The sequence below is a fragment of the Pangasianodon hypophthalmus genome, chromosome 26 (assembly GCF_027358585.1).
Source record: "Pangasianodon hypophthalmus isolate fPanHyp1 chromosome 26, fPanHyp1.pri, whole genome shotgun sequence".
NCBI lineage: Eukaryota > Metazoa > Chordata > Actinopteri > Siluriformes > Pangasiidae > Pangasianodon > Pangasianodon hypophthalmus.
In genome coordinates, this window is record NC_069735.1 from 17,376,176 (window position 1) to 17,402,814 (window position 26,639).

Here is a 26,639-nt window from a genome sequence, read left to right on the forward strand (position 1 = left end):
TCTACATAATTATTCTATATTTACCCGATTCTTTATCTTAACTGATAGCACTGCATCTTTTTGTTTTAAAGCATCCTGGTTTGTAAAATATGTGTGATTTTTGTGTACTATTCTACTTTAGACATCTTTCCTGAAAATTCCTCCTTGAAGTATCAGATTCCGATATGCAAATAATGACAATTCTAAGACTATGTAGATTAGTGCATGACAAGTAAGCAATGTTTTAAGCATGTGTGAGCTTCTCTGAGTAGATTTGGTAACAGCGAATTCAAGTACAGGTTTTCTTTTGTGGCTTGTGAATATTTGTCATAAACGTCATACTTTTTCCTGTTTATTGTTATATTTAATGTTCTGTGTAATGTAAAGCATAAACTTCTCTGTCTTGATGATGTCAGAAACCAGAATTCAACTGCACTGTGGTATTAAAATAAATAATCCCTCAGCTAATGAAAGACTTCTGATGGATGCTGTGATAATTGTATGTCATTACTTAATTATTTCTCCAAAGAAAAGGAGGATTAACAGCTTAGTAGGTTGTATGTTGTTGTTGTGACTTATTATAAGCAAATTTTATAGGTTTTCCTTTTTTTTTCTATAGAAGCTCTCCAGCAATGTTGTCCCTCAAAATGGCTTCTCCACTTTATCTGATCTTTCTGTTCCTGATCTCAGGTGAGTCACACATTAACATCATCACAACTACACACCCCAGAGACAATAAATAAAACTTTAACCACCAGTATATTTTGATACTTGTTATAATTGTAACATTATAAATATAACACTGCTCCTCCCTTGAGATGATATTACGTGAGAAAAATGGGATTAAGTTCGTGATCAGAATCACTTTTAACTAAGACACGCCTCTGTTTTTGAAAAACTCCGCCCCCCGTGCATAACTCTCACATAACGTGTGAATAGTGTTTAAGTCTGCAGTTAAATCTGAGGTCTGAATACGGATGTGTGTGTGCTTAACTCAACTCTTAGTAAGATATAAAATGGAATAAACAATAACATCATCTCCTGCCCACAAAACCTGAAGTCCAGGTGACATATTCTTGTTACAATTTGTCTATCAGTGACACTGGATTTAAAGAAAAACAGACGTAAGTGATGACTGAATAGTAGTGGATGCTGTTAAATGTTAATTTCACATTACAAGCTCTGAATTTAGAACACACCGCTATGTCCAAATCCTGTACATGGTTTTCTTCCAGTGGTAAAGAATTGTTTTTATTTCTCCAACTCGGAGTTCCAGAGGACAGAAATGAAGCTGTAAGCTAACTCAGTGTTTTATGGGGCTCAGGATAATGACCTCTAATCGCCTCTTTCATGTATCATGTTTCAGGAGCTCTTGGGAATGAATGGAGTCTGAAATACAGCCAAGAAAATCTCTGTGCTTTAAAAGGATCTACAGTGTTTATGAACGGCACTTACACACACCCAACACATCTTACAGTGAAGAACAGGTTTTGGTCAATAACCCTAGTTCACGGTAAAGAGCCGGCTGATCTGCGTAATGAACCAGGTTACTCAGGCAGATTGGAGTATTTAGGAGATGAACAGAAACACTTCTCCCTCAGACTGAGTGACGTGAAGAAAACAGATGAACACATGTACTACTTCAGAATCAGAACAAACGAAGAAACAGAAAGATGGCTGGGTAAACCCGGAGTTACACTCACTGTTACAGGTAAATAAAATCATATTATTTTCTACATATATCACTCAGACCATAATCTGTCTTTAGATACAGGACTGTGAGAGTTTTGTAGCAGATTAACATGTTCTCACTAAATTACTGTATTAATTAAACACTTAAAAGCTTTGATTGACTAGAACTACAAACACAGACACTAATTTTGTCATGGATTGTTGTAGCAATTAATGCAGATCAAAGATCACTGGAGAGCCTGGTTGTTGACGCCCTTAGACGTTATTCTTTGCAGAATTAAGCCGAGCAGTTGTGTGCAGACAAAAGCTCCCCAACTCTTCATCGGGCATTCTTATATACATTACATAAAAAACTTCCACATCCTGTTTTTCACAATTCCCAACATTCCCATATATTCTTATGTTATGGTTTAAGGCAGCCTTTCTCCCTTAAATTTACAGCTTGTTCTTGCTCTCCCCACTTAGCAGGATACCAATGCCTATGTAAGGTCATATAGTTCCCTGCAGCACTCCATGTCACCTTATGCACTATACCGGTTCCATTTATCTATAACACTGAGGACTAAGTATTATCAAATCTAAGTACACATTTTGTGGTTAATATTTTATAGTTACAATTTTTCTATAGGATCTGATAAATTGAACATTGCTGCTTGTTTTAGAGGTGATTTACAAAAGTTTCTGTGTGTTAAATTTTCTCATTAGCTGTTAGATCAGAAATGGAAAAAGAAATTTCAGAAGATGGAATTAAACTTTAATTATAGGACATTAAAGTATTAAAACAAACAAAACAAAAACAAATACATAAATATCTAAACAAAAAGTGCCATTCAGAGCTTAAGAAGATAATTACATAATCATTATAACAGCTTCATCATGTCAGGAATGGGTAGCTGAGGTGGATGCAAGTGCAGACGTTTTATTAAATTAACAAGTAATACACTAATAAATAACCAAAACAAGACTATAAGCCAAGAAACAACCGGCAACATGGGTGAACAAAAACAACAACAACAACAACAACAACAACAAAAAGCTTGACCAAGAAATACACAATCAACAGAACTTAATATTATATTAGCATGGAATAAAAACTGATAGAATTGAAGACTAACAAGTTTTAAAAATGCTGATTATGGTACAAATAGATCTCTATATAAGCCCATGTTCACCACTTAAAGGAAAAATATACATTTATACAGATTTTATGTTCAGTAGCTAGAAATAATCACAGTAAGAAAGATTCTCAGAATTAAGATTATATTTCTGTGATAAAGTTAGTTTTCTATTTAATATGAGCCGCATATATGTGTAATTACGGGTCGAGTATAATGTCAATAAAAAGTCATATGATGTGCTGAAAACCACAATGTGAAGGAAAAATGAAAGAGTACAGATGTTAGCATATTTCTGTTAATAAGATAGATACGATTAAATTTGTGGTGAATATCTAATCTAAAGCTTTACTGTGAGAATTTTAAACCAGTTTTTCATTTCTATAAGACAATAACTCACACTGTAGGTGCTAAATTAGTTTATTTGCATTGACTCCACCCAATTTGCCATTGTTATCACACACACACTCTTAGTAAATCTTTATTTATTTGTTTGTTTGTTTGTTTGACAACTTTTAGCTTTACTGATGGTTGAGGAAAACACAAAGTTTATTTTCTTTATCTGCATAAAAACTGTGAATGACTGATTGAGGGAAACGAGCTGGTAGATTATTCACTGAAGCAGATTAATATTTCTCTCGTTGTTTAAGATCTTCAAGTAATCGCTCCTGCAGAAGTGACAGAGGGACAATCAGCCGTTCTGACCTGTAAAACCACCTGCAGTCTGACTGATCCCACATTCATCTGGTACAAAAACAGACGTGATTTAACCACAAAGACCACCAAGAGCAATGAAGTCCACCTGCAGCGGGTCAGCAGTGAGGATGCAGGCAGTTATAGCTGTGCTGTAAGAGGATATGAACATCTCTCCTCTCCTGCTCAAACCCTCAGCGTCAGATGTGAGCTTTATTTATTTTTTCTTACATATTGTGTAACTCAATAGATGATGAAGCACATCATATTTAATGAAAGAAAAGGAATCAAGAAAATCATTGATTATGATCATAAACTGATTTCCTCACTCTTATCATGGAACTCTCTAGATCCTCCAAAGAACATCTCAGTGTCCATCAGCTCCTTTAGTGAAATAGTGGAGGGCAGTTCAGTGACTCTGACCTGCAGCAGTGATGCTAACCCACCTGTGGAGATCTACACCTGGTTTAAGGGGACAACATCAGTAGGAAAAGGAAAGGCCTACATCATCTCCGAGATCAGCACTGAGGACAGTGGAGAGTACAAGTGCAAGTGCAGTAATGAAGTCGGACATCAGGAGTCCATCGGTGTAACTCTGAATGTTCTGTGTAAGTTAAAGCTGAAGATCTCCTCACAGCCAATAAGAGATAAAAATATCATAGATTTGCTTTAAAGCCTCAATTCCCTACCAATTTTAGATCCTCCAAGGAACGTCTCAGTGTCCATCAGCTCCTCTGGTGAGATAGTGGAGGGCAGTTCAGTGACTCTGACCTGTAGCAGTGATGCTAACCCTCCTGTCGAGATCTACACCTGGTTTAAGGGGACGACATCAGTAGGAAAAGGAAAGGCCTACATCATCTCCAAGATCAGCACTGAGGACAGTGGAGAGTACAAGTGCAAGTGCAGTAATGAAGTCGGACATCAGGACTCCATCGGTGTAACTCTGAATGTTCTGTGTAAGTTAAAGCTGAAGATCTTCTCACAGCCAATAAGAGATAAAAATATCATAGATTTGCTTTAAAGTCTCACTTCCCTACCCATTTTAGATCCTCCAAAGAACGTCTCAGTGTCCATCAGCTCCTCTAGTGAGATAGTGGAGGGCAGTTCAGTGACTCTTACCTGCAGCAGTGATGCTAACCCACCTGTGGTGAACTACACCTGGTTTAGGGGGATGACATCAGTAGGAAAAGGAAAGAACTACAACATCTCCAACATCAGCACTGAGGACAGTGAAGAGTACAAGTGCAAGTGCAGTAATGAAGTCGGACATCAGGACTCCATCGGTGTAACTCTGAAGGTTCTGTGTAAGTTAAGATTCAAGATTCAAAGCGTTTAGTGTCATGTGCACAGTGAGGAAACCAAGTTTCCCTGTACAATGAAATTCTTTCTTTGCTGTCCACATTGAATGCCAAGATAAACACAAACTATGTAGAAGTAAAAATAAAAACAGACATAGACATACATACAAACATAATAAAGTGTAGTCATGTTAAAGAAATAGAAATATAGATTATGTACATCTGTATGTGTGAGTGTGCAATGTTGACTTGTGCTTGTTAAAGCTGGACTTAACTTGTTAAAGCTGAAGATCTCCTCACAGCCAATAAGAGATAAAACTATCATAGATTTACTCTAAAGTCTAACTTCCCTACCCATTTTAGATCCTCCAAAGAACGTCTCAGTGTCCATCAGCTCCTCTGGTGAGATAGTGGAGGGCAGTTCAGTGACTCTGACCTGCAGCAGTGATGCTAACCCACCTGTGGAGAAGTACACCTGGTTTAAGGAGAAAGAATCATCACCTGTAGGATCTGGACAGAGTTACAGAGCTCTACAGAGTGGACAGTACTACTGCGAGGCTCAGAATAAACACGGCTCTGAGAGATCAGCTGCAGTGTCCGTCACTTTAAACGGTGAGAGCGATGATTATACGTCCATGTTTGATCTCTGCTGTTATACATCATACACTATGGATTTTCTTTTTAAAAAATCTTTTCACTTCTGCTCTTCCTGTGTGTGTGTGTGTGTGCGTGCGTGGGTAGGTTTCCTTCATGGTTCTTTGATTGTGTATGTGGCTGTTGGAGTTGGACTTTTTGGGCTTGCAGCTCTTCTCTCTGCACTCTTCTGGCTGAGGTGAGAATATTTATGCTGATAAATTCATCACCAATTCATCTTAAGATGTTTCTGATGGATAAATTCATTCATGATTAAAGTACAAGGGTGACTGTGCGTTCTCAGTAGCTGCCTCTAGACTGTCGAATACACTACCTGATCTGCTTCTACTACTGAAGAATTTAAATCTTGTCTTAAGATCCATCTTTTCTCTTTGGCATACGACTGTATCTAATCCTTGTTTTTTTAAGTCATGTGTCTAATTAGTCATTTTAATAAGGAGAATTATACTTTGTATATTTTATTATCTTTTAGTGTGTTTTGTTTTATATTACCCTGTCTTGTGCTGTAATGTTGAGGTGCCTTTTTGACCTCAATTCCTCTCAGCTGTACAGCACTTTGACCAGATTCGGCTGTTTTAAATGTGCTCTAGAAATAAACTGAATTGAATTGAATAAATATTCGACTTTGTGTGAGCAGATGCAAGAGAAAGAAGAAAAAGGAAGATGATGGTGACTATCAGGTGAGTTATTACAGAAATATCCATCAGGTGATTTCTTTGTTCATAATAAACTCTTACTGTAAAGATCTTCAGCCGAACCTGCTCACGTTCTCCTCCCCTCCTCTCTGCAGACCGCTGGGCCGAGTGCTAAAGACGACACGTACGCAGCTCTCGATCTCGCAGGCCGGACAGCTGATGATGTGTATCACACACTTGCAGTAAGTGTTTACTGAAAAATACAGTCACTTGTAGTATGTTTGATGATGAAGGGCTAAGCAAATGATTATGTATTTTATTGTTGTAAATCTATGTTCTATTAAATTCAGATTTATGCAGCGCATGTTGTTTTTTCTGTTTTTGATTTTACTATGGAGTTACACACCTGATTATTCAAAGTCAACAAGGCATGGCCTCTTTTTTTCACAGACTTTTCATCCCCGTCCTCCTGCTGACACACCCACATCCTCTGACTACTAGACTGCAGCAGTGAGTTTTAGCTTTTAAACACAAAACCACCGTTAGATTAGAGTAATGTGAACATATTACTTATTGTAATTTGAAGATGTCAGAGCTACAACAGTAAATTTATATTAATAGAAAATATTAATAAAAGTAAATCAGAGAGTGTGTGATGATGACTGGTGTAAATAAATGTTAGTAATGTTCTGCTGTAACACACGTTTCTGATGTTTGTGTGTGTTTTCTTTCAGACTTTGAAGAACATGATCAGTCCCGAAACAGCTGATGAATAGAGAGAGCTCCTCACTGAAACAGAGAAACTGAATCGCTCCTTTACACCAGCAACATCAGCAACTTACAGACATTTAAAGCAGCTTTAATCATTTTATAGCAGTGTGTGAAGTGCTTTTTTCTACTGCCAGCAGGTTAGGACTGTTCCAGTCAGCTGTTGAGTTTTCACTTGTTAGTGATTGTTTCTTTTTTGTGAATATTTGAAGCGATTAAAGGCATTGAAGCTCAACTGAAGTCCAGAATGTAAATATTCAGCAGAGAATGTGTATTTAGTAAGAAATTAAACAGTGTGTGTGCGCTGTAATAGTTATAGGTCCTGATTGGCACCCAGTGTTTCTGGAATAGACTCCTGATTCACTGTGACTCTGACCAGGATAAAGTGCTTGTATATATCGCACTACAGACACTTAAACTAGCCAAAGCTGTTCATATACATTGTTGTTTAAATTTGTCTCTCTCCAAATAAACATATTAGATCACTTTGTATGTGAAGTGCTCATGTCACTATTGAGATTTGGAGCAGATAGACGTAAATTTGGTGTCGTATCAATTATAAAAATTATGCTTTGGGTCTGTGTGAGTGATTTCTCTAATCACATGACAGTTATTATTGATAAAGGAAAAACTTTCACAGCAACCTCACAGAACTATTCTGTCTTAAAAATTAATTATTTACACTTTCTCTCTGACACACACTTCTGGAGTAAGGACAATCCAGAAGTGTATTTAACATAGGTTTAATTTATTTTATATTAAACTTAAAGTTTTGATCTGCATTATAGTGGGGAAAAACTCTGAATATTTACATTAAAGTGCTGAAAATGTTTCGTGATGGCAGAATGAAGCTTTCCTTCCTACTCTATCGATTCATTACCCAAAGTTTTTCATTGCAGTGTGTGATAGTGACACCTGGTGGTCAAAGGGATGATGTGCATCTGTTATTGTACTGCATCCTGCTGCAGGCTGCTGTGGAGTTTTTAGATGGAAACAGTACTGAAATATCATACTCAAGTAAAAGTACTGTTACTTCCCTTAAAGAAATAAGTTTTAAGAGAAGATTTAAATGTACTAAGAGATTGGGCTTCTCTAAGATCAGATGGTAGTGAGTTCCACAGTTTTAAAGCATAAGAAGTGAAGTGAAGTGACTTGTGGCCAAGTATGGTGACCTATACTCGGAATTTGTGCTCTGCATTTAACCCATCCAAGTGCACACACACAGTAGTGAACACACACACACCGTGAACACACACACACAGTGGGCAGCAGTGGGCAGCCTTTTTTGCTGCGGCGCCCGGGGAGCAGTTTGGGGGTACGGTGCCCTGCTCAAGGGTCTCACCTCAGTCGTGGTATTGAGGGTGGGAGAGAGCGCTGGTCATTCACTCCCCCCACCTACAATCCCTGCCGGAACCGAGACTCGAACCCACAACCTTCAGGTTCACCTTCGGGTTGCAAGTCCGACTCTCTATCCATTAGGCCACTGAAGAGAAGGCGCTATCACCCATAGTACGCAAACGAGACTGAGGGACAGGTAAAAGACCACGTTTTGGGGTTTAATGGGTTAAAAGCTCAGCCAAATACTGAGGAGTCAAACCATGCAAAGCCTTGTGTGTAAACATAAGAATTTTAAAATCTACATGAAACCTGACAGGGAGCCAGTGCAAGGATTCCAAAATAGGAGTGATGTGATCACTTGTCCTGGACCTAGTCAAGATTCTAGCTGCAGACTTTTGCACATACTGCAGTTTATTTATTGTAGACTTAGAGACCCCAGTAAGGAGCGCATTGCAATAATCAATGTGAGAGAAGACAAAAGTGTTGATCAACGTTTCAGCCAAAGAAAAAGATAACATGGGCCAATATCTTGCAATATTTCTGAGATGAAAGAAGGATGTTTTAACAGTATTCTGCACATGTGGAACAAAAGACAGACTTGCATCAAATATAACTCCTAGGTTTTTTTAATTTTGTTTGAAATTCTAAAGCAGAGCCATCCATTGTTAAATTTAAAGAGCCTTCATTACGAAGCTGGTAAGGAGAGCCAATGAGCATTACTTCAGTCTTATTACTGTTAAGACAGAGAAAATTTTGAGCCATTCATATTTTTAGCTCAGAAATACAATGTGAAAGAAAAGTGACTGCCACGTTATCACCAGGTTTAGAATGAGTAAATCTGTGTGTCATCTGCATAAAAATGATAATCAAGACCGAGAGATCTTAAGAGTTGAACAAGAGGAAAAATATAAATGCTAAAAAGTAAGGGGCTCAAGATTGAACCCTGAGGGACATCACAGCGAACTGAACCCATTTCTGACCTGCATCCACCAAGCGAGACAAACTGCCTACGATCTGAGAGATAGGCTCTAAAACAATTCAAAGCAGTCGCTGAGACACTAAAGACAGTTCCAAGAGAGGGAAGTAAAAGAGCGCGCTCAACAGTGTCAAAAGCGGCACTGAGATCAAGAAGGACGAGGATAGAAATTGAACCAGAATCACAAGCCATTAGCAAGTCATTAGTGACCTTAACAAAAGCTGTTTCAGTACTGTGGAGATTACAGAAACCCGACTGAAGGGGCTCGAAAAGATTGTTAGTACTGAGGTGATTGTGTAATTGAGAAACAACAGAACGTTCTAGGACTTTCAAAAGGAAAGAAATGTTTGATAAATCATCAAAGTTGTTAAAGTTAAAGTTAAAGCAGCCTGCGCACAAAAGAAGCACAACGCTCCTCGCACGACTGCCGCCAGGGTGCTGAACAGAGAGCAGCAGTTGTTTTGGAGAGCTCGAGTGCGCATGGCTGCAAGGCAGAGTGAGGAAATTCAACTCGGCTGGCAGCCAGTGATTGGAGCAGCAATCATTTACCCTCCAGCAGAAGACTGGAGAATATAAAAGGAGCCAGCAGCTGCTCTCAAGGTAGATTAGGTGAGTTGATGCAGTGCACTGATCTGTGTCTGTCTCTCACTTAGAGGCCAACATCAGCAAGGAAGACAAGAGCAAACCTCTGCCCAGCCACCTCCGCCCCATTTGAGAGCGACCGTTGTGCCTTTACATAAATGGACATGCTCCTATGCATCGCCCGTTGGTGGCTACAGCCGGAGACTCTCTCTGCTGCCAAGGTCGTCGACAAGGTGGCCATGGACCGGTTCCCGAGGGCACTGCTGCCCGAAGAACGAAAAACTGTAGGCCTGAAGGGTGCCTGCAACCCCAGGAGATGATGGAGACACTGGAGCAAGTGTTGGCCATCCTGGATATTGGCAGGGGCGAGCGATGAGAGTACTCCAAGCCTTTGCTGATGAGTCGCCTTGAACAGCACTCCTAAGGGGATGGGAGACCCAGCCAAAATCTCTCTGCCTATGGAGTGCATGCCCACCACACCAGACCCGCTGCCCACAACATGCTGACAAGCCCTGGAGGGCGCATCCAGCGAGCCACAGTCGCCCCTCCCAGCCTCCCTACTATCCCTGTCGAGGTCAAAGGCAGGCCCTCCTAGACTTGAGGCGAGGAAGATCACCCCTTCTCCCAATGACCAGGTGCTGCGTCTAACCACGGCTGACGTGAGGAAGACTCTACACAGAGTCAACCCATGGAAGGCTGCTGGACCAGACAACATTCCTGGCAGGGTGCTCAGGGGATGTGCAGACCAGTTGGCAGATGTTTTCACGGACATCTTCAACACCTCCCTGTGCAGCACCGTTGTCCCGACCAGCTTCAAGGCCACCACCATCGTCCCCGTGACAAAGAAGTCTTCAGTGTCCTGCCTCAATGACTACTGTCCCGTTGCACTTACACCCATCATCATGAAGTGCTTCGAGAGGCTCGTCATGAGGCACGTCAAGACCCTGCTGCCTCCCTCACTGGACCCCCTGCAATTTGCTTACCGCCCCAACCGCTCAACAGATGATGCCATCACCACCACCCTCCATCTGGCCCTCACCCACCTGGACAATAAAGACACTTATGTTAGAATGCTGTTCATAGACTTCAGTTCAGCATTCAACACAATCATTCCTCAGCACTTGATCGGAAAGCTGAACCTGCTGGGCCTGAACACCTCCCTCTGCAACTGGATCCTGGACTTCCTGACTGGGAGACCTCAGTCAGTCCAGATGGGGAACAGCATCTCCAACACCACCACACTGAACACTGGGGCCCCACAGGGCTGTGTGCTCAGTCCATTGCTGTTCACTCTGCTGACTCACGACTGTGTAGCAATGCACAGCTCGAATCATATCATCAAGTTCGCCGATGACACCTCCGTGGTGGGTCTCATCAGCAAGAACAACGAGTCAGCATACAGAGAGGAGGTGCAGCGGCTAACGGACTGGTGCAAAGCCAACAACCTGTCCCTGAACATGGACAAAACTAAAGAGATGGTTGTTGACTTCAGAAGAGCACAGAATGACCACTCTCCACTGAACATCGACGGCTCCTCCGTGGAGATCGTCAAGAGCACCAAGTTTCTTGGTGTTCACCTGGCGGAGAACCTCACCTGGTCGCTCAACACCAGCTCCATAATAAAGAAAGCCCAGCAGCGCCTGTACTTTCTGCGAAGGCTGAGGAAAGAACATCTTCCTCCCTCCATCCTCACCATGTTCTACAGAGGGACTATCGAGAGCATCCTGAGCAGCTGCATCACTGCCTGGTTTGGGAATTGCACTGTTTCAGATCGCAAGACCCTGTAGCGGATAGTGAGGACAGCTGAGAAGATCATCGGGGTCTCTCTTCCCTCCATCACAGACATTTACACCTCTCGCCACATCCGCAAAGCCACCAGCATTGTGGATGATCCTCCTGCCGTCTGGTAAATGGTACCAAAGCATTCGGGCCCTCACAACCAGACTGTGCAACAGTTTCTTCCCTCATGCCATCAGACTCCTAAATACCTAGAACCGGACTGAAAGAACACACACACACACACACACACATCTGAACTGGTCCAAGGAACTCACGCATACATACATATATACACACACAACGGAACATCCTCTATGCACATGCACTGCACATGTTTTGCACATGTTTTTTTATTGCTGCTACTACTATATTTACACTGTCTACACTACCTCAGCTGTAATATTTGCACTACTGTCACTTTATCACTTTCAACAGGACTGTGTACTGGTCTGCGTCGTAGTTATGTACTGTCTGTTCTGTCTTGTGCTGTCTGCACATGTTTGCACTTGTGCAGTTTACGTTTAATTTATGTAAATTATATAGTCCCCGTAGTTCTGTGTTGTTCTGTGTTGTCTTATGTGGCACCTTAGTCCTGGAGAAACGTTGTTTCGTTTCACTGTGTACTTGTATATGGCTGAAATGACAATAAACTCCACTTGACTTGACTTGACTCAGGGAGCACCGTCACCCTGGCCCGGTCTTCCCTCCTGTCCAACCCCAAGGCCAATGGCTCCCTGACAGACACCGGTGTGCAAGGGAACATCCGCGAGGTACCAGCGGCCCGAGTCAGCATGAGACATGAAGCCCCAGATCACCAAGGAGACGCAGAACCAAAGCAACGTGGCTGCGGGTCCGGTGGGCCTGCTTGGACCAGGGCGAAGGAGACGCTGAGGCGACCTCAGCAGGTGAGATCTCCATCCCTACTGACCCTGTCACTTCTGTGTTTTCCCAGGTCGCCCGGGAGGGGAATTTCTGCCAGGAGCAGATGGATGATGCCAGACTGAAGAACTGTTGGGGCCAGTTGCAAGTCATCGAAGGGGTCCTTCAGAATCCCGAGCAGTGACTCCTAGCTGCCCACTTCCTGGTTCACTGGGGACTCCTGTACTACAAGACAGAGCGGCGAGGCCAGTCCTGCGAGCTGCTTGTGGTCCCCCGCAGCCGAACCGAAGCCCTCATCCACCTGGCCCACTCACATCCACTGGGGGAACATCTGGCGGAACACAACACCCTGGAGAAACTGAAGGATCACTTCCTCTGGCCTGGGATGGACGCTGAGGTCCATGTGTTCTGCCAGCAGTGCCCCCAGTTTCGAAGGACTACATCCTAGAAGCTTGCTCCCATGCCCGTCATCCCTCTCCCCATTATCGGCATCCGCTTCGAGAGGATAGACATGGTCCTCGTGGGGCTGATGCCGAAGTCTGCCTGGGGCCACGAATACATGCAGGTCATCGTGGACTACGCCACTCAATACCCTGAGGCAGTCCCACTTCGGAAGGCCACCTCCCGGGACATCGTCTGTGAGCTCCTGCTCCTATTCAGCCGGGTTGGAATCCCAAAGGACATCCTCACCGACCAAGGTGCGCCCTTTATATCAAAACTAATGTTGGATCTGTGTTGGCTGTTGCAGATGAAGCACCTGGGGACGTCCATCTACCACTCCCAGACAGATGGGCTGTTGGAACATTTCAACTAAACATTGAAGAAGATGCTCCGGAGGGTGGTTGATGAGGAGGGGAGGAACTGGGAACTTCTCCTCCCCTCCGTCCTCTTTGCCATCCGAAAGACCCCCGAGGCATCCACCGGGTTCACCCCCTTTGAGCTCTTCTTCGGACGGTGACCTCGAGGACTGCTGGACATGGCCCGGGAGGCATGGTAAAAGTAACCCTCCCCCTAGTGCTCCCTCAACGATTACATTAGGAGATGCAAGAACGGATTGACCGGGTAATTCCCATTGTCCGGGAGCATATGGAGGCTTCCCAGCAAGAACAGAGGAGGACCTCCAATCGTCCCGCACAACCCCGAGAGTTCCAGCCTGGAGACCAGGTCCTCCTCCTCCATCCCGATGCCTCCTGTAAATTCCTGTAAATGTCAGTGTTTTCCCTTTTCCCAACACACCTGATTGAACTCAGCAGATAATTAACAAAGCAGAGGTAAGTGTGTTAAAGCAGGAAAATGCTATATAAGACAAAAACACTATATGAGACAAGACAAGATTACTCCTGTAGCAGGACTCAGAATCACAGCACGAGGAAGTAGGTCCAAAATATCTAAAAAATATCATGCTACTTGTAGACATATTAGAGTACAAGTTAAGTATCAAAATATAAACAGTTTTATGACAAACTGCAAAATAGCAAAAAAAAAGTTCATTTTATTTATCATAAAATATTATTATTTGCCACTGAAAATGAGAAAAAATATAAATATCTAAATATCTTTTGCAATTTTACATATTTAGTACAAATATTTTAACATTTAATCTTCCGCCTCCAATCAGAGTTTAAATGTGTTAATAAAAAAAAAAAATACTGACGTTACCACAATTATCTCAGCCATTGTTCATCATAAAGTTAATATTCTAAATCTCTGTCTCACAGCACTGACAGGTGACCATTAAACGCTTCTGAAAGTCAGCTACACAAACTTAACTGCTTTAAAAAAAAACTACACTGAGACTTTTCATGTTCAGGAAATGTAGATATTAGTCTTATGAGTGCATTTATTATCTAAAATATATTGGACTATATTTTCTTACTTTGCCTCCTTAACTACGTCCAACATCCAACCACCATTTTGTTTCCTTTTCTGTTGAATTAGTCTCTTCTTCAGAAATGGAGACGAGGCTAAGCTCATTCAAATAATATATAAAATATCATTATATATATATATATATATATATATATATATATATATATATATATACATACTATTATATACTATATTATAGTATATAGTAATATATATATATATATATATATATATATATATATATATATATATATATATATATATATATATATATATACTACTATATACTACTATATACTATATTGCCAAAGGTTTTGGACACCCCTCCAAATCATTGAATTCAGGTGTTCCAATCACTTCCATGGCCACAGGTGTATAAAATCAAGCACCTAGGCATGCAGACTGCTTCTACAAACATTTGTGAAAGAATGGGTCTCTCTCAGGAGCTCAGTGAATTCAAGTGTGGTACCGTGAGAGGTTGCCACCTGTGCAATAAGTCCATTCGTGAAATTTCCTCACTACTAAATATTCCACGGTCAACTGTTAGCTGTATTATAATAAAGTGGAAGCAGTTGGGAACAACAGCAACTCAGCCATGAAGTGGTAGGTCATGTAAAATCACAGAGCGGGGTCAGCGCATGCTGAGGCGTACAGTGCGCAGAAGTTGCCAACTTTCTGCAGAGTCAATAGCTACAGACCTCCAAACTTCGTGTGGCCTTCAGATTAGCTCGAGAACAGTGCATAGAGAGCTTCATTGTATGGGTTTCCATGGCCAAGCAGCTGCATCCAAGCCTTACATCACCAAGTGCAATGCAAAGCGTGGGATGCAGTGGTGTAAAACACGCCACCACTGGACCCTAGAGCAGTGGAGACATGTTCTCTGGCAATCCGATGGATGAGTCTGGGTTTGGCGGTTGCCAGGAGAAAGGTACTTGCCTGACTGCATTGTGCCAAGTGTAAAGTTTGATGGAGGTGGATTATCGTGTGCGGTTGTTTTTCAGGGGTTGGGCTTGGCCAAGACATACCAAGACATTTTGGACAATTTCATGCTCCCAACTTTGTGGGAAGAGTTTGGGGATGGCCCCTTGGTGTTACAACATGACTGTGCACCAGTGCACAAAACAAGGTCCATAAAGACATGGATGAGCAAGTTTGGTGTGGAGGAACTTGACTGGCCTCCACAGAGTCCTGATCTCAACCCGATAGAACACCTTTGGGGTGAATTAGAGTGGAGACATCAATGCCAGACCTCACAAATGCGCTTCTAGAAGAATGGTCAGAAATTCCCATAAACACAGTCCTAAACCTTTTGGTAAGCCTTCCCAGAAGAGTTGAAGCTGTTATAGCTGCAAAGGGTGGGCGAACTCCATATTAAACCCTACGGATTAAGACAAGCAGAAAGTTTTCTGGGTTATGCTGACTTAAGTGTGAATTTGGGTTGCAGTGACATTTGATGTTGCCAAATAAAACTTTTATTTCTTCATCTGTCCAAACAGAGCATGGGTGTCTGCTGTGGCCATGTTTATAATTAAATATGGCCTTGTAACATGTGACTTATCTCCTATGTTAATATTTGTTGAGAAAGGGGGGCTTTGTTGTTTCACTTGATTAACCCAATGTAAAAGTAGGGCATCTTCACTTCCTTAAACCAAACCATAGGTTGTCAATTGTTCATCTTCAGCGATTCTAATTTTCCTCTTTGTGTAGCTCATAATTGTTTATTATAATAACTGGTGTTCAGTGGACAGAGTGAGTAGTGATGTGTACACTGAGGTCATCTTCACATTTCTGGACAGTAAGATGTTAAAGGTGTAGAGCCAAGATGGATTGAAAAAAGACTAAATCTAAAACTAGAAACTGTAATATACTCAGTCTCTCACTTTTTCCTGCTCAACGATAGAACTGCTAAATAAATGAACTTATTTTATTTCTATTAACTACAACACACACACACAAACACACACACACACACACTCAAAAATGGTCATTGTTGGCTAATTGTTGTTAGGAAAATAATCAAGTTCAGGGTACTACTGGAGTATCATACAAATCACTACTACTACTACTACTATTATCACAGCTGCTGTTATAGAAAATTAATCAACACCTTCTGAATATTTCCTGTAAAGTGCTGAAAAAATGAAATTTCGCTTTCTAAAAAGTGCAGTAACTAGTGATGGCAGCCAACTGTATCGATAAAGAGTTCATTACTCAAAGCTTTTCATCGCGGTGTGTGATAATGACACCTGGTGGTCAGAATGATGAAGTGCATCTGTTATTGTAGTGCGTCCAGCTGCAGGCTGCTGTGGGGTTTCTAGGCCTCATAAATCAGGTGATACCAATGATTTAAACTGTGTACAGAGCAGCAGCACAGATAAAGAAATAGATTTGGGCAAAACACAACAAAGAAATATATTGAAATATAAAAACCATCAGAAATATATGCGGGGAAAAAAATGGATTAGTAAGAAAGATAACACGTATTCTTCTGACTGAACACCACATGGAGAGGAGTCTAACAACATCATCAGCGTAAATCACATGAAGCATTTCATACCACTCTGTAAATCTGATCGAGAATGTTATATGATCAGACAAACGCAGTTCACTCATCACTCTTCATTGCACGTCAACATAAGAGCTCACAGGTTGCTGTTGTTTTTGAATATGCAGCTGCTTGTTTTATTTTTATGGAGTGTAACAGCTGGAGTTAAAGATGTCCACTGCTCCGTTCCACACACATCAGAGCTACACTACCCTCTAGAGGAGGATTTGATAGTTGAGTGAGTTTAGGTTGATGTGATGGGGAAAAAAAATGTCTTACAATTCTGCAGTGATGTCCTGAGTTTATTCTGAAGCCACAGGAATACATTAGAAAATGAAAGTTTAATATAAAGGTTTGAGTGAATGATTATAGAATTGAATCAATAAAAAGGAATAGATTTGGCTTTGCATATAAAAAGTGTGTCTACCTAAGATTATGTTAGTTCTTTTGGTCAGCAACTTCACAAGGCTTGGGATATTGCTAAAGCCCATCTTTCTGTAACTCAATCTAAGATAAAGACCCGTTACGACCAGAAACGTATTGTGTGCAGTTTTCAACCAGGTGATGCTGTGTTGGTGCTACTCCCTGTTCCTAGCTCTGCCATGCAGGCAAAGATTCTCTGGTCCATATGTGATATGTGAGAAAAAGCTAAACGACACTAATTACACCATCCGTACCCCTGATCGATGTCATAAAAACTGAGTGTGTCATATAAATATGGTAAAGACCTATTTCTCAAGGGATATGATTAAACCTGTTGCTCCTGTTGAACCAGTATTAGTGGTTCATCTAGTTGATCGTCCATATACCCCTGAAGTAGACCAGAGGCTTAGAGAGACCTCAGGGGCCACAGCCACAGCCTCCATAACTTCGGACGAGGGTGAAATAGGGTACCACCCACCTGAGAGAGGAGATCCCACCTGACGGGAATCTCCCAAGGAGAGTCTTCGAGAACGGCTACCAGGTTCGCAAACCATGGCCGGCCCGGCCAGTAAGGGGCTACTAATACAAGACGTACTCCGTCTCGGCGGACCCTTTCCAGAACTCCTGGGAGCAGAGCGTTCGGGGGGGAAAGCATACAGGTGCAGCCTCGGCCACGTCTGTACCATAGCGTCCAATCCAAGAGGAGCTGGGTGAGTGAGGGAAAACCAGAGGGGACAGTGTAAAGTCTCCTGAGTTGCAAACAAACCCACTTGTGCTCTGTAAAACCTCTGGGTGGAGCCCCCATTCCCCGGGCCTCAGCCCCTGCCTCGACAGGATGTCTGCCCCCTGATTGAGATGCCCCGGGATATATACTGCACTCAGTGAGAGCAGCTTCCCTTGGGCCCACAGAAGGATCCGGTGCACCAGCCTGTAAAGGGGGTGCGAGCACAGACCCCCCTGCCAGTTCAGGTAGGAGACCACTGTGTTGCAGACTGCTTGCAGACCAACACATGATGGCCCCTCAGGTCTGGGAGAAAATGTCTCACTGCTCGAAACACGGCCAGCATCTCCAGGCAGTTTATGTGCCAATTGAGATGGGGCCCTTCCCACAGACCTTGGGCAGAGTGGCCACTCATGACCAGCCCCCAGCGCTTGAGGGAGGCATCCATCGTTAGTGTTACGCGACGACAAGGAGCCCCCAACATGGGGCCTTGTAACAGGAACCATGGTTTCTTCCACATGTCTAAGGCCCGTGAGCCTCGCCGCGTGACCTTGATCATGCGAAACGGGTTGCCCCTCGGGGAAAACCCTTTGGTCCTGAGCCACCACTGCAACGGCCTTATGTACAGCAGGCCAAAAGATATCACGTTGGATGCAGCTGCCATCAGACCCAACAGTCTCTGAAACTGTATAGCAGTGAGTGACTGGCCTTCTCTCACTCTCTGGACCACCGTGATGATCGACTCGATCCGAGCAGGAGACAGATGTGCCTGCATCGTGGTCGAATCCCACACCACGCCTAGATAAGTGGTCCTCTGCACTGGAGAAAGCACACTTTTCTTTGCGTTTAGTCTTAACCCCAATTCTCTCATATGGGCGAGAACGACATCTCAATGTCGAACCGCCATCTGCTCTGATTGAGCTAAAATCAACCAATCGTCAATGTAACTGAGTATGCGGATCCCCTGGAGAAGCAATGGAGCCAGAGCAGCATCCACACACTTGGTGAAAGTGCGGGGTGAGAGTGCAAGACTAAAGAGAAGAAACCGATATTGGTAAGCTTCGCCCCCAAAAGCAAACCTCAGGTACCTCCTGTGCTGAGGAAGAATGGAAATGTGGAAGTACGCGTCCTTCAGATCTATCGTGACAAACCAGTCCTTGGACCTGATTTGAGACACGACTTGTTTGACATTTTGAACCTGAGTCTCATAACTTAGCGGTTCAGCAGACCCAGATCTAAAATAGGACGCAACCCTCCATCCTTCTTCGGAACTATGAAGTACCGGCTGTAGAACCCCGACTCTCTGTCGAGAGGAGGGACCACCTCGATGGCCTCCTTCCTTAGGAAATTATCTACTTCTCGTTCCATGACCAGAGCCTACTCGGGGCCCACCAGAGTGGGAAAAACCCCGCTAAATAGAGGAGGACGAGACCCAAACTGAATCTTGTAGCCTTTTTCTACGGTATGCAGGACCCATTGAGACACATTTGGCAGAAGCTTCCACGCTGCCAGAAAGTCTACTAAGGGAATCAGTCTGTCGAGACTGACCTCTGGCGTACTTAGAGCGGCTAGATTGGTGCCCTGAAGTGGAGGACTGGCAGGGACTAGAGACCTCCTCGGAGGTAGCGAGCCCCCCAGAACCGCAACGTGTCCGGGCGGAAGCCGAGAGAACCGCTCGCTGGAGACCGCCGTGCCCTGAAGCACCGGAGGTGGCAGGGTTGACAAAACGATCTCCTGAGGGCACTGAGGTGAGATGGGCACCGTACGATGAGGTGTACACCTCCCTTCCCCAGAGGGGCCTGCCCTCAGAGGTCCCGACTTTTCGGTCCTCAGATCCGTCATCTCCCTTGGCCTCGACCTGGAGCGCCACCCTGACTCCCTCTTTTCAGGGGGAGTGCGAGTGATGACGCTCCATTTCTGGACCTCCCGGTGTGAGGAGCTGGTACAAGGCTGCCGAGCAGCCCCGTGAGAGCGGCGAGGGAGAAATCGCAGGAATGCCGCCGACTGGAACCTGTCGACGTCTGTATTTACAGCGTCGCCGAACAGGCCAGTCGGCACAATCGGGGCATCCAGGAGAAAGACCCTGTCATTTTCTTTTAAATTAGACAGAGTCAGCCACAAATGTGTCTCCGTAGCTACCAGGGCCGCCATAGACCGCCCAATTGCCCTGGCGGTCTCTTTAGTGGCCCAGAGAGACAAATCCGTGGCACGACGCAGTTCCACAATGTCATCATTATTTATATCATCTCCCTCATCCAATCCTTTAAGCAGGTCAGCCTGGTATGCCTGCAACACTGCCATGGTGTTCAAGCAAGCACCAGCCTGGCCCGCGGGCGTGCACGCTTTGCCCACCAAAGCCAAGGAGGTCCGAAGCGGCTTGGAGGGTAATACCAGGGACTTAAGTGATGATACACTGCCGGGAGAGAGATAGCCCGCAGAGATAGCGTCTCTTCAACCCGGGGAATCGCCCCGTAACCGCGCAGGTCGAATATGGATTGTTCCACGATCTGGACACCGCGGTGAAAGAAAGGCAGGCCCTGGTGTGGAGGCAGTGACTTAGATCGCAGAAAACGCTCATCTAATTTACTACGCAGGCGTGCTTCCTGCTTTTCAGTCGGCCAGTCAATATTTAATTTAGCCACAGCTCAAGTCACCACCTCCAATAACTCCTCAAACTGGACAGACTGTGGTGGCAAGTCCACAGACTCGTTCTCAGCAGGGCTGAGCAGCGCACAGACTCATCCTCGTCCTCAAAGAGCACCCTCCAGGAGCAGAGCGTGCGCAACGAAAGCCGGACGCAATGCGGGCAATCAGCTCCCTCAAGAGCTGATCGAGCATGCCCTGCTCCCAAACAAGCCACACACAGACTGTGATTGTCCCCACCCACAATGAAACCTGGCCACGGAGAAGCACACAGTCTAAATGATTGTTTGCTTTTGCTCGTCATTGATATAATACTGAGACATACAACATTAAAACAGACAAACACACATAGAGCGCTTACTGAACAACAGAAGCTGGCGCCGGCTCCACCATATGCGCTTTTACACTTCCGGGTCGCTATGTCATCCTGCCGGTGACATTACGCGATTCCGTTGGATGGATTACGCGTGATTCAGAGCGTGGTCACACAGAGGCGTTCCAAAAGCGTTGTCGACGCAGCTCGAGTTCCCGAAGGGTAACTACTTTACACACATTTATTCTGAGTTCTGCTTACACAAACAGAAACTTTCATAATACATTTAACTTTCATAATACAATTTCATAATACTTAATACATTCATTCACCATTAACTAAAAATCTGTTTTCTCAGGAATTGTGAGTTTTTTTCTGTCACAGCATCCTAAACTTATACTGATGCAATACTACAGGATTAGAGTATTATATTTAGTATTAGAGTATCATATTCAGTATTATTGTATTATATTCAATATTACAGTATTATAGTAGTATATTCTGTATTACATTAAGTGTTAAATGTAATACATATACAAGTGCTACATCATATATAGTATTATATTTAGTATTACAGTATAATATTTAGTATTATAATATTGCATTAAATATTATATTATTATCTTCAATATTACAGCATTATCTTCAGTATTTAATTTAATGATCTTCACTCCTGGTTATTTCTGGCTATAATGTTCTCTGTAACTGCAGTGTATTTACTTTCAGTGTAGAGTGTGTTGATATTGAAAAAATTTTCTCCACACTACATACTCACAGCCATGTGATGTAGGTAATACACACTTCAGAGTGATGAAGGGAGGCATTGAAGACAGGATTGAAATGTGAGATTAGCATTTAGAAAAGTAACTGCTCATGAGCAGCGGTGCTGCACTACAGGACAATTCAACACCAACACTTCCTGTTAAAGCTGCATTAGTCCAGAGTCTAAAGGTTAAGTAGCTGGGTTCAACATTTGAATATATTTGGTTTTTTTTTACTCCCTGAGCTGACCTCTTTCGTGCCCATGTTCACAGAGATCTGCCCCAAGATAAAATATACCACACAATTAGATAAATACCCATAATACCTAAAAATAGGACAGACAGTTTTAAACATTGTGTAGTGTGTGTTTTGTGGTTTGGGGTGTTGTTTCACTTCCTCAGTTGGCATGGCAATAGGTTCATTTGTTCCCACATTGGACTGATGTGTTAAAATGTACTGTACACAATGCATGCATAGTTTTTACTCTGGTGCAAAGACAGTCTTGCTGATGCAATAACACATGTTTGAAAATGCTAATAAAGTTTTTTTTGGCTTATTTAATAAAAAAAGTCTGGTGTAATTAATTTGCTTTTGAATAAAACTTCTGAGGTAATAAATGCACAAGCACTACAGATTACTATAGAGCATTTTCTTTAGATTCATTAAAAATGTATATCTTTTATCTTTCTTTGTCTGACTATTTTCTCCAATTCTGACGTAGGGACTAATTCAGCAATAAAGAGGAAACAAAAAGGGGTGTTTTCACACACATCAGCAACACCTCTTAACCACACACTCTTTCTCTCACGCTTTTCTTTAGTCGTAGTTTGGTTGCTGGACATGAAGGTCGAGAAAGCACAGTAAGAAAACATAATGTTTAATATTTTATTTTTATAATTTTAATAATATTTCAATAATATTTTAATATTTATTCCTCAGTATATGTACATTTCCTGAACATAGAGAGGCCCAGTGTTGGGTTTTTTCAATGCGGTTGTAGTTTGTGTTGTTAAATTGGGAGCTACGTGACTTTTGGCAACTTTTACCGATCGCTCATCTGTGCTGGGAATTAAGGAAATAATTCTGATTTCATGATAAATTGTATCTGAGATAATTGTGGCTTTTTGTGTATTTTTTATAACAATTTCAAAGTCAATATTAAAATATTTGTATTGAATATTTAAAATGGCAAAATGCTGCAATTTTTTACTAATATTTTTTATGTTTCCTTATTTTTTTAATGATAAATAATTATTTTTAAAATCAATTAAGCAATATGACATGAGCAAGAATGCTGTTAAACTGAATATGGGCGTGGCTGTGATGTGGCCGTAGGCACGAGGCCACTGATAAACAGCACGATTGCAAGTGTGACAGTTCTATTAATAAAAATTAATATCAAGTAACTGACATGTCAGACACAATATGGCCAAATATTTTGGTTATTTTTGCTCCGTCGATAGAAATAGTTCCCAAAGAAGCCAAGGCTGCATGTTGCCATGGTAACGCACAGACTTACTGACAGGCCGTAGTAAGTGTAGTAGCAGTTTCTTCTTTTTTTTTTTCTTTAAATTTTGCTGACAGTTCCCTAGCAAGTGTTTATATAGTGATACATATTGTCTACTCTGAAAATGTCTTCATGTATAGTATGAAGTGTGATTTGATATTTTGGTCATGTGGCCCACATCTATTGTCATGTTTCTGAGTCCTGCTACAGCAGTAATGTTATCTTATATAGCATTTTCCTGCTTTAACACACTCACGTCTGCTTTGTTAATTATCTGATGAGTTGAATCAGGTGTGTTGGGAAAAGGGAAAACACTGACATTAGTAGAGCAGGAGTACTCCAGGAGCAGAGAGGAGAAAGGCTGATTATGTAGCTGTGGCTGTAGGTGGTACTGTGGTGATGTAGTGTGGAAGGCCATCGGGGCCAATACATGTAGCTCTATTCATTTATCAAATGTGTTTCATACAGCTAGAGTTTCATGTTCAGTTTGTCTTCTATATACCTGCTCTTTCCACGAATCAATCATCACTGCTGTTTGTCCCATGAGTGCATGCACTACTTACACTTGAAATATTTGCTTAGCTTCATGCACAAGTAATAAATCTTAAAGTTACAGCTTTACCTCTTACTATTACAAAGCTCTGACACTGGAGACTCCTTCCATTAAATAAATTTCTCCTTACAGAAAACTTCACCATATCAATGATTATAGTCATTTGTTTAATCTGTTTATGTGGAGCGTTTGCTGTACAAGATGTTCATTAATTATAGAGAATTAATCAACACCTTCTGACCAATCAGAAACCAGAATTCAACTGCACTGTGGTATTAAAATAAATAATCCCTCAGCTAATGAAAGACTTCTGATGGATGCTGTGATAATTGTATGTCATTACTTAATTATTTCTCCAACGAAAAGGAGGATTAACAGCTCAGTAGATTGTATGTTGTTGTTGTGACTTATTATAAGCAAATTTTATATATTTTTTTTCTATAGAAGCTTTCCAGCAATGATGTCCCTCAAAATGGCTTCTCCACTTTATCTGATCTTTCTGTTCATGATCTCAGGTGAGTCACACATTAACATCATCACAACTACACACCCCAGAGACAATAAATACAACTTTAACCACCAGTTTATTTTGATACTTGTTATAACTGTAACATTATAAATATAACACTGCTCCTCCCTTGAGCTGATATTACTTGAGAAAAATGTTCGAGGAGAGAATCACGTTTAACTAAGACACGCCTCTGTTTTTTAAAAACCCCGCCCCCGTGCATAACTCTCACATAACGTGTGAATAGTGTTTAAGTCTGCAGTTAAATCTGAGGTCTGAATACTGATGTGTGTGTGCTTAACTCAACTCTTAGTAAGATATAAAATGGAATAAACAATAACATCATCTCCTGCCCACAAAACCTGAAGTCCAGGTGAAATATTCTTGTTACAATTTGTCTATCAGTGACACTCGATTTAAAGAAAAACAGACATAAGTGATTACTGAATAGTAGTGGATGCTGTTAAATGTTAATTCCACATTACGAGCTCTGAATTTAGAACACACCGCTATGTCCAAATCCTGCACACGGTTTTCTTCCAGTGGTAAAGAATTGTTTTATTTCTCCAACCTGGAGTTCCAGAGGACAGAAGTGAAGCTGTAAGCTAACTCAGTGTTTTATGGGGCTCAGGATAATGACCTCTAATCACCTCTTTCATGTATCATGTTTCAGGAGCTCTTGGGAATAAATGGAGTGTGAAATACAGCCAACTAAATCTCTGTGATTTAAAAGGATCTACAGTGTTTATGAATGGCACTTACACACACCCAACACATCTTACAGTGATGAACAGGTTTTGGTTAATAAACCCAGTTCCTGGTAAAGAGTGGACTGATCTGTGTAAGGAACCAGGTTACTCAGACAGAGTGGAGTATTTAGGAGATGAACAGAAACACTTCTCCCTCAGACTGAGAGACGTGAAGAAAACAGATGAACACATGTACTGCTTCAGAATCATAACAAACGAAGAAAAAGAAAGGTGGCTCGGTGAACCCGGAGTTACACTCACTGTTACAGGTAAATAAAATCATCTTATTTTCTACATATATCACTCAGGCCATAATCTCTCTTTAGACACAGGAGTGTGAGAGTTTTGTACCAGATTAATGAAGCTCTCTAGCATGTTCTTATTGAATTATTATTATTTTTTAAAATTAAACACTTATAAGCTTTGATTTACTAAGATTACAAACTTAGACACTAGTTTTGTTGTGGATCTGATAAATTGAACATTGCTGCTTGTTTTACAGGTGATTTACAAAAGTTTCTGTGTGTTACATTTTCTCATTAGCTGTTAGATCAGAAATGGAAAATGAAATTTCAGAAGACAGAATTAAATGTTAATTACAGTTTATTAAAGTGCTAAAACAAACAAAACAAAAACAAATACATAAACAGCTAAACAAAAAGTGCCAGTCAGAGCTTAAGAAGATAATTACATAATCATCATAACAGCTTCATCATGTCAGGAATGGGTAGCTGAGGTGGATGCAAGTGCAGACGTTTTATTAAATTAACAAGTCATACACTAACAAATAACCAAAACAAGACTATAAGCCAAGAAACAACCTGCAACATGGGTGAACAACAACAACTACAACAAAAAGCCTGACCAAGAAACACACAACCACCAGAACTTAAATAGCGTAAGAAGGCATAATGAGACACAGCTGAGGGTGACGTGACATGCAGGGGCTGATGGGTAATGTAGTAGAGAGAACACAAAAGATGAATTTATTATATTAGCATGTAATAAAAACTGATTAAATTGAAGACTAACAAGTTTTAAGCAATTTAAAAATTCTGACTTTGGTATAAATACATGTCTATATAATCCCATGTTCACCACTTAAAGGAAAAATATACATTTATACAGACTTTATGTTCAGTTACTAGAAATAATCTCAGTAAGAAAGATTCTCAGAATTAAGATTATATTTCTGGAATAAAGTTGGTTTTATATTTAATATCAGCCGCATGTATGTGTAATTACAGGTCGAGTATAATGTCAATAAAAAGTCATATGATGTGCTGAAAACTTGAAACCACAATATGAAGGAAAAATGAAAGAGTATAGACGTTAGCATATTTCTGTTAATAAGGTAGATATGATTAAAATTGTGGTGAATATCTAATCTAAAACTTTACTGTGAGAATTTTAAACCAGTTTTTTATTTCTATAAGACAATAACTCACACTGTAGGTGCTAAATTATTTTATTTGCATTGACTCCGCCCACTAGTTTTTACTAGTTATTACATAGAAAACTTCCAAATCTCATATTCAAACCCAAAATTGTCAATTTCCCATTGTTATTGCGCACACACACACATTTAGTAAATCAGGGGCTACTTTTTATTTATTTGTTTGTTTGTTTGTTTATTTGTTTGTTTGACAACGTTTAGC

The 26,639-nt window shown here is 41.6% G+C and overlaps 1 protein-coding gene across 1 annotated transcript; it reads left to right on the plus strand.

Moving 5' to 3' along the window:
- Nucleotides 1-626: 626 nt before the first annotated feature.
- Nucleotides 627-5,613, plus strand: LOC128317501 (B-cell receptor CD22-like). The gene is made up of 8 exons (XM_053229680.1): nt 627-669; nt 1,346-1,690; nt 3,437-3,685; nt 3,830-4,087; nt 4,178-4,435; nt 4,526-4,783; nt 5,141-5,389; nt 5,519-5,613. The coding sequence occupies exons 1-8, from the start codon at nt 627-629 to the stop codon at nt 5,611-5,613; spliced, it is 1,755 nt and encodes a 584-aa protein (XP_053085655.1).
- Nucleotides 5,614-26,639: the final 21,026 nt, after the last annotated feature.